General features: G+C 43.9%; 1 protein-coding gene across 1 annotated transcript in view; it reads left to right on the top strand.

Moving 5' to 3' along the window:
* Positions 1-2,715: 2,715 nt before the first annotated feature.
* Positions 2,716-9,742, top strand: part of ZNF385A (zinc finger protein 385A) — a 377,851-nt gene continuing 370,824 nt past the window's right edge. Inside the window, 1 exon segment of the mRNA XM_033936775.1 lies at positions 2,716-2,745. Coding sequence (XP_033792666.1) covers positions 2,736-2,745 — 10 coding nt within the window. The 5' untranslated portion in view covers positions 2,716-2,735.

Genomic DNA, 9,742 nt, shown 5'->3' with positions numbered 1-9,742 from the left:
CCATATGTGGCTGACTATCCTGCTGTCCACGGAGAACCTACGTTACAGGTAAGTAACTACACTGTTTTGGACATATTTCTAAAAGACCTAGGCCTTCATAGTCACAAAACCCACCTAAAGGCACCAGATAAGCACTGCAAACACATAATACAGACCCCCATACACTACCCCCAGTGATCGCCGACCCCCCCCTCACCCCATAAAAATCTTAATCACACCTGTAAAATTCAGCCTCCAGAACATCATCACCTGGCAGCCTGGCATAGGAAAGCCTTGTCGTCCTGCACAGAGGCAGCTTAAGTCATCTTGGGGGTGTGTTAGGGACCCAGAGAGGAGGACCCCATGCCCATAAGCCCCTATAATCACTGCATTGATACTGAAACATGTGCACTCCCCTTTACACCCCCAAAACCCTTTTGTACTGGCATATAAGTGGCTCCTGCAGCCATAAGGGCTATTAGGGTGGTAGATAAGTGGGTCTAGGGGATTCTGGAGATGGTTTGGGGGGCTCACCATGACCTATAAGGGAGCTGTAGTGAGATGATGACATGGCACCCTTTTTGTGAAGTTCACAGGAGTGTCCTGTAAGGTACCCCACTATTTAGGTGCCATGTCTGGGTGTTCAGTTCATCACTTTGCAGACCCCTTCCATGTCCAACAGGGCTTGTTTTAGGCATTTTTGACTTGGATGAAAAGTTGGCCGAAAATGTGGTATAAAGATGGACGATTTAGCGACTTGGACAATCAGATCGGCAGGACGTATACTTAGACGATTTTTGAAAGGGAAAAAAATTTGGACGTAATTTTCGAAAATGTGTCCTAAGCTGTTTTTTTACTTTAGACGACTTGTGACTTAGACGAAAACGGACTTAGACGTTCCTTTCGATTATGCCCCTCCATGTGTATATAAGATGGGGGGGGAGGGGGTTCTAGAGGAAGTTAAGGTGATTTTCCTCATCCATGGTGTCTGATCCACACTGTTAAACTTAGGATGTGTTTATCTATAGTCACTGATGTCAGCAAAATAACTTTGTATTGGAAATGTTTTGAGGTCCTATTTACAATATGAACTAGCAAAGTATGACAGATTTCCATGAAATGATAATACACTGCTTTGCTGTTATTTTGCTTTGTGATCTTGGGTAATTCAGAACCCTTGATTGCCTCAAGTACCTGGGAACAGGGAAACACCTAGTGTACCTGAATGTAACCTATTGCAGGCTATCTCCAAATAAATAAAGAAAAAGGATTGGTAAGGAAGGCAGTGAGTGCATTTCAAGAAAGGGCCAGGGAGCTGAGTTTAGGGTACAGGTTAGAAGGAAGATGGAATGATAAGATTAAGGTGAGGGTTTGTCAAGGAGAGCAGAAAGGGGGGGGGGGGTTGTTAAGGTAAGAGTTTAGATTAGATAAAGCAGGTGGGAGGATGAGTTTAGAGTATGTGAAAATAAAGAACAGACAAAAAAAAATTCCTAGTGGAAGGATTGAAGTGCACATCTTTTAATGTACATTTGGGTAGGCAGTCCTAAGCAGATGTTAGCGCAGCCAAGTCTGGGCATGCTGCTGTTGCCTGCTTCCTGCCTTCTTTCTCTGCTTCCCCTGTTTTCAGACGTGCTCAGACACAGAAAGGGCCAGCGGCAGCTGCTTAGTATTCTGGGCACTCGCTGCTGCCTCACTCAGGGAAGGACAGAAGCGGTGTGGAGATCAGTATGTGCACAGTGAAGGCACGCAAGCCCAAGGGAGGGGAGGGGAGGGGGGGGGGGGGGGGAGAGAGAGCGCACATCTACCTGCCCTACCTGCTGCTCTCCTCCACGCAGACAGGGAAGGGGGATATATGAGTTTTTATACCGCTGAACACACATGCTGAGGGAGACGTGCATTTGCTGCACTCCTCCATGCGCACACAGGGGCTTCCCTTTTGCTTTCCCAGGAGACGTGCAACCCCCCCTCCCCCGTCTTTACTATATCTTGTCTTCAAATTGATACCCTATTCCAGGCTATCTTACACTCGCAAAATCAAGGGGTAGTGCATTTTAAGCCATCCGAAGCAAAGGTAGCTCACTCCTGCGGGAGGGGGTGGGGGAAATGGAAGGAAAGCAAGGGCAACTTGAGATTTTTGATAGAGCTCAGCCTCCTTTCCTTGTCTAGTCCGTCCCCCCCTCCAAGTTTGTACTTTTTATCTTTTTTTTTCCCCTCCCTTCCTATTTTCCCTCTCTCCTTGTGCTTCCTTTCGTATTCCGTCTCTCTAGTTCCAGCTCCTCTTCTCCCTCCATCTGCACTTCTCGCTCTTCCCCCCCTCCCCCTTCCTCCCGTGTGTGTGTGTGTGTGTGTGTGTGTGTGTGCGTGCGTGCATTGTTGTATGTGTGCGCGCCGCTTTTTGTTCCCCTTTCATTGGGTGTCACCGTTTGCTCCGCAGCCAATGGCAGGGTGTGCAGAGACCTGCCTGCAGGGTGTCCTCAGCCCCAAGGAGCGTTGCCACTTGTGATATGCGGCTGTCTCCCTCTCCTCCTCCTCCTCCCCGGCCTGCTGCTGTCCTTTCTTCCCGGCACGGAGCCTTCAGCCCCGGCTGAGCAGCCGAGCGTTCAAAGCCCTCCTCTCAGCCGGCTCTTGATTTCCAACGCGAGGGGGTAGGGGATCTTTTTTTTTTTTTTTGTCTCTCCCCTGGGAAAGAAGACGGGGATTGTTGCTTCTTTTTTTTTTTTTTTTTAAGCACTGGCTTCGACGCTGTCGGGGAAGCGATGATTTTGGGTAAGTGGGAAGTTTCTCTCTGCCTCTAGGCTCGGTTTTACGTTATTTCGGGCGCAAGTGGGGTCCCAAGACAAAGTGAACCCTCTTCAGGCGCCTGAGGCATGACAAGAGGCTGCACGGTCAGGTCAAGTGAAAGGCTGCTCTTATGGATAAGGAAAACCTCGGGACTGTAAAGATGACGGGGGGGGGGGGGGAGGGGGTGTATAGGGATCACTTATGTAGGACAAGCCATGGAACTCTTACAAGCTCACTTCTCTTATTAAAAAAATAACTTCTGCAGATAGCGCTCTATTGGACCTTAGCAAAAGTGATGTGATTTGCTTGCACAGAAGGCGGGAGGGTGGGAAGGAGTCGGTTCTTTTAAGGAGGACTTTTGTATGAACTGTCCAGCTCTGCCCGTCGGGCAGTTCCCTAAACCTCCCCGGATCACTTCTCTGAAAGCTCCGTGAGTAAAAGCAGTAGGGGGGGGGGAGAGTGGGGGGGATGGCCAGCAGCTTTGAGACGTGTTGCTCTGATTTCCACTGACCCCCCCCCCCTTCCACAGCGCCCCACTGCAAGCATTGACCATGTACCAACTGCGCTGACCCCTTAGAGATGGGTTGCACTGATTGCACTATGAAGCCTGACCGCGCGTTGCGATTTTAATTCTAGTTTAAGTTTATTAGGATTTTATATACCGCCTATCAAGGTTATCTAAGCGGTTGACAATCAGGTACTCAAGCATTTTCCCTATCTGTCCCGGTGGGCTCACAATCTATCTAACATACCTGGGACTATGGAGAATTAAGTGACTTGCCTAGGGTCACAAGGAGCAGCGCGGGGTTTGAACCCACAACCCCAGGGTGCTGAGGCTGTAGCTTCAACCACTGCGCCACACACTAGTGGAAGTTCTCCTTGGCTGGAAATGCAGGTTTACTCCGTGCAGTCTTCTTTCCCGTTCCAATCCCCCCCCCCCCCCCCTAACCTCTGATGCTTGCTCAGGTACAGGGGATGTCAGGATTTCTGGAAAAAGTGGCAAGGTTATGTCCTATTACCTCCGTGCCCTTCTGACTGGCAAGGAGTGAACGAGACAGACAGGAGGTAACAGGGGCTGCTTGTTACCTTATTTCTGCCCCCCCCCCCTTCTCTGGCTATTTCAATGTTGCCTTTGCTGTTGGTAATTATACTGTATTACAGTATAGTATTTAGTAAGTGTTAGTAAAGAGCAGTTAGCTCCCCATAGAAGAGAAATCAGGTAAGGTTCCCAAGCCCAATCTTACACATGTGCAGTCAGGTGAGAAAAAGGAGGTACCGTATTCTGTTGCCATTTTGCTCCCATATGCATCCACCACCTATCTCCTCCACATATACATTTTACATACCCTGAAATGGAGAAACCAAGTGCCTTAGGTTTAACGGTATTACTAATTTTGTTTTCCATTTGTAGAAATTAGGGTTACAATGCCCAGAAATTGTGCTGCCATTAAATAATGAGGGGGTGCTGAAAAGTTCTCAACCCAACCAAGAAGAGAATGAGGTGGATATGGTTCAATCCGTGATCTGAAACAATGTCAAAAAGCATAGAATTTCCTTTCTGCAAATTGGCACTTAAATAAGATAACACTTTTTTTTTTCCAGCTACTGTGGCAAAATAACGCTCAGAATTTAGGAAGTTGGTTGGTTGGGCTGAGAACTTTTCAGCACCCCCTGTACATGTGAGGCAAAGAGGGACAAGGAGGTGACTCTAAATCAGGGGTGTCCAACCTGCTGCCCTGTGAAGTATTTTGTGCGGCCCCGGTCAAGGGCGATGCAGTGTTTTCCTCTGCTGCCCCCGGGTGTTTACCATCTTGCCGGCTCCCTCCTGTGTCTTCCTGCAGCGTTTGAAAGTTTGTGCGGTCCCAGAAACTTTTTTTTTTTCCGGCCAATGCGGCCCAGTGAAGCCAAAAGGTTGGACACCCCTGCTCTAAATCATCACAGCCCAATGTTAAGGCTCCAGGCCATTGCTGTTGGATGTCTGTACTGTGGTAGCTGAATTGGTATTGGAGAAAAAGCCAGAATTTTAATAAGGTTCTGACTTTTTTTCTTTTATAGGGCCTTACAAGAAAGATATTGCAGTCTGAGCTTTAAGATTCTCAAATACCTATCATCTTCAGATGCAGAGGAGTTGGAGCAATGTTTCATGTGGGGATTGGAAAGTGTGGGAATGAAAACTCTTTTTTTGACCCAGATATAATGGAAACTTCAAGCCCCCTCCCCCCCCCCCCCCCCACTAGTTCTAGGATGGTAAAGCTCACAGCCTACTGAAAATCCTTCTGGAATGGCAGCGTGCCTTTCAGTGCCTGAGAAACCATACTATGACTTCCTGGTTCAGCAGCCACCTGGGGTGCCTTATTGCATCTCTGAAATTATTATTGTAAGATTTTTTTTTCATTTTTCTCTCTATTGCTCAGCTGTTTTGCGGCTGGGCTCCTCACTGCAGCAGTCCTGTTAGCTCCTAGGGTTTTATTCTAATTTTTGTTCCTTCCTAGCTTGCCCATTGCAGTGATAGTCTTAGCCAAGAGGCCAATGCATCTTATAGCGGTTGTTGGTTATTACCCAGGACATGTACCCTCCCTTTTATGCCCAGGGAGCAAAAACAGGGTCCAGGAATTTAAATCAGGTTTTGCACATGGCATGCCAGTAAGTCACAAGACTGGTCTGCTATTATGTTTTGTGGTCATTACATACTACTGTATATGAAGACATAGACAGTCATGGTTTTATTGGAACAAATCCAACATGGATTTAGCTAAATAATAATCTTGCTTTGCAAGACTATTATGGTATGTTTTAAGGCTGTGGATAAAGGTGAGCGAGCTGATACAGTGTATCTGGATTTTTTTAAAAAAGCATTTGACAAACTCATTAGAGACTCTGAAGAAAATTTAAAAGTCATGAGATAGGAGGCAGTGGCCTATTGGGAACTGGTTCAAAGACAGAAAACAGGGCTAAACGGTGAGTTCTCTCCGGGACAGATGCGGTGTAGCTTATTTATAGATCATCTGGAAATGAGAATAATGAGCGAGGACATCAGATTTGCAGATCACACAAAGTTATTTAAAGTTGTTAAATCACAAGCAGGTTGTGAGAAATTTCAGGAAGATCTTGTGAGATGGAGAGACTGGGCATCCAAATGGTTGATGCCGTTTAACGTGAGCAAGTGCAAAGTGATGCATGTAAGAAAGAGGAACCCAAACTATGGGTACATGATGAAAGGTTCCATATTAGAAGTCACCACTCAGGAAAATGGTTTAGGTGCCATGGTTAATGGTACATTGAAACCCTCTGCTAAGTGTGCAACGGGGCTAGGAAAGCACATAGAATGTTAGGAATTATTAGGAAAGGAATGGAGAAGAAAAGTGAGAATGTTATAATGCCTTTATTCATTCCATGGTGTGACCTCACTTGAGTATTATGCATAGTTCTGGTTGCAGCATCTCAGAAAAGACAACAGAAAGGTACAGAGAAGGCTGCCCAAAATGATACAGGGGGATGGAATAATTCAAAAATCCGCATGGTTTCTTCAGCTGAAGCAGGGATGGCCTTGCCATGAGATGGATTAAGCAACAACATTGCTGGGTTTAGGGGGAGGGGGAGGATTTGCAATAGAGCAGTATCCCATTTTCCCTTCTCTTTCTCCTATTCCGTTCTGGGCTCCCTAGGTAGGACGAGATATAAATCGAATTAAATAAATAAATAAATATTGCCTGCTTGTGGCATCCTTCCTCTTGCTGGCCAAAGGTACTTGGTGCCAGCGTGGGGCCTCTCAGTTTGGGCTCACACTCAAGCACTGCTGTGTGTCACCCCCAGGCAGAAAATGCATCAGGGAGGGCAAGACAGCAGTGCTTGGTGTAGACCTTTTTATTTATTTCAGTTTATATCCCGTCCTCCCAGAAAGCTCAGGGTGGGTTTCAAGAGAACATACATACAGTAGTTTCAATTAACAGTGGGGAACCTATCTACAACACATAGGAGCAGAGCAAAACAGGCAAGCCAATGATCATGGGGAAATACATGCATAATGAGTCAGTTCATATATAGGTCTTTAGTCCACATACAAAGTATCAGGTCGGTGGTTGGGTCATTGGAAGAGGAAGGTTTTACTGCTTTCCTGAAGTCCATCAGGCTATCCAGAAACCTGATTTGCGTGAGCAGCAAATTCCATAGTTTGGGGAGGAAGTGGGTATAGGAGCGCTTGCGTGCTGTTGTTTCCACTAGGAGGGATCTTCTGGGGAGTATGCAGAGCCATTTCTCATTTTCAAAGTGAAGGGAATGGCTAGAAGTGTAAGATTGCAGTTTGGCTGATATGTATCTTGGTGCCTTGTGGTGGAAGTTTTTGTAGGCCAGTATGAAGCCCTTAAAGACACAGCGCTTGCTGATGGGCAGCCAGTGAGCTGAGCTTAGTGTGGGAGAGTTGGGATCTTGGATGCTGAGGTTCTTTAAGTGGCAGATTGCTGCATTTTGCACCTGCTGCAGGTGATTTAGGTTTTGTGTTGTGAGATCATTAAACTGCGATATGCAGTAATCCATATGAGACCTCTACTGAAAGACCATTTTTATTCACAACCCCCTCCCTTAATTATATCCACTTTCCATTTCAAATTTTATATTTGCATTCTAGGCTTTTTATTGTGATTCTTTCCCCCCTTTCTGATTTTAATATTACCTATTTGTTAGATAAGCTATTTATATTAAATATAATTGAAGTGTGAAATGTTGGAAAAAGAAGGGGAGAGAGATGCAGGACAGGGAGCCAAGACAGGGAGGGGAAAGGGAGATGCTAGCCACCTGTTGAGGGGAGGAGTTAGGGAGGGGAAAGGGGTTTTTGGACACCTGGGGAGAAAGGAAGATGCTGGAGGTGGCTGTCCAGTATCCTTGGGCTGAGGAGAGATATGATATAGGTCTATAAAATCATGAGTAGAGTGGAATGGATAGATGAGAATCAATTGTTTATGTTTTCAAAACATGTTCCCTGATTTCTTCAATAAAAATTATAAAAAAAAAAAAGAAAATATTTTTTAAAAACTGGGTTCCTTTTACTAAGGTTCACTAGTGGTTTTAGCGTGCGCTACACGCTAACGTCTCCATAGAGCTTGCGTTACTATTTTTCATGTAGCGCAAGGGTTAGCGCACGCTAAAAACGCTAGCACACCTTAGTAAAAGGAGCCCTCTGTGTATAATTAAGCTCTGGAACTCGTTGCTGGAGAGGTTGTTGTAAAAGCAGTGTTGCAGGGTTTGAAAAAGGGTTGGACAAGTTCCTGGAGGTAAATAAATAACATGGTTTAATAGCTATTATTCTAAAACTGCTTTATTTTTATTGGCTATTGCCAAAGTGTTTTACTGATAATATCGCTATGAGGATATCTGATGTTAAAGTTATATGTATGATGATTTTGATTTTTTTGTTTTAAGTGTTATTTGTATTTTATATTTTTTATGTGTGTCAATTCTGGAAACCACTGAGTTTTTTTTGGTGGTATCAAATTTTAAAAAAAAAATAAAATAAAGTTCATAAATCATAATTAAGGTAGCCCTGGAGAAAGGCACTAATTATTTTTGGCATAAGCAGCATAACATTTGTTTTACTCTCCGAGATCTTGCCAAGTACTTACTTGTGACCTGGATTGGCCACTGTTGGAACAGGAATTTTTGAGTTTAAAAGTTAGAGTTTTGGCTCTCGAGGCATCTTTTTATCTAAAATTTCCCTGTAAATGTCTTGTTAAACTACAACATCCCCAACTATGGCAATATGTGAAACAAAAAGTCTTCTATCCAGCCCGAATATATCACAACCTCAAACACTGATGGGTTCTGGATAAATGATTTTTTATGTAGTTTTTTTAGTATACCTCAAGGAAGCCTCAGCCCCACCACTCCACCGCTGTATATTCTCACACCGCGGGAAGCATTACGTGGTGCCTCATCATTGGCCGTCCCCTTTAATGTGTTAAGAGTAATTCTAATAATTTAATTTGTTCAATAAATATATAGGAATATAAAGTGCTTAGTACTTAGCTTTAAATCCGCTTAAAATAGCTTCGTGGTCTTACTCCCAGGTTTGGCTGACCACGAAGCTATTTTAAGCAGGTTTAAAGCCAAGTACTAAGCACTTTATATTCCTATATATTTATTGAACAAATTAAATTATTAGAATTACTCTTAACACATTAAAGGGGACGGCCAATGATGAGGCACCACGTAATGCTTCCCGCGGTTGTGAGAATATACAGCGGTGGAGTGGTGGGGCTGAGGCTTCCTTGAGGTATACTAAAAAAACTACATAAAAAATCATTTATCCAGAACCCATCAGTGTTTGAGGTTGTTAAACTACAAGACATTGAATATTGTTTTTTTGGGACCCTATTCAATTACAACAATTTTTAATTACTCGAGAACAGAAATGAATCGAATTTTTCTTGTATGTTTCAGACCTGAGTTTATGAGGAACAATTGAGAACCCCTTTAAAGTAAGGAAGGTTTCAGACTCACGTGGTGTGAGTCGAGAAGTACTTTCTTTATCTTTTCCTATAATTTGTTTGGTGAAAATGTATCATGTCTCCCCATTTATGTGGGCTTAAAAAGGAATTGTCTATGAATGATTATGTAATGTTTGTGAGATTATCTCCTTTTTTTCTTTATAATACTGGATATTTTAACTATTCAATTTATAAAATAAAAAAAAAGGAACAGTATTCTGGGCTTGATGGTCCATTGGCCTGTTCCACTATGGCAGTTCTTATGTATTTATTTTATGGGGTAGTTATCAAGTTGCATTGTAATGATAACCCCTGTTGCTTGCCTCTCAGCTTGACTTAAAGGGCACTGACACAGGTTGTTGTGCTGTAATGCAGTGAAATTTAAGTCACCGCAGGGTGCATAATAATGAGATACAAAACATGTAAATGCAGGTAAAACAGCTCATTACTATGTAAAGTCCTATATAAGCAGGAAAAATAACCCCAACTAAAAGCTGGATTAG

Source organism: Geotrypetes seraphini, chromosome 3, assembly GCF_902459505.1.
Source record: "Geotrypetes seraphini chromosome 3, aGeoSer1.1, whole genome shotgun sequence".
Lineage (NCBI taxonomy): Eukaryota > Metazoa > Chordata > Amphibia > Gymnophiona > Dermophiidae > Geotrypetes > Geotrypetes seraphini.
This window is presented reverse-complemented; position numbering and strand designations above follow the sequence as displayed.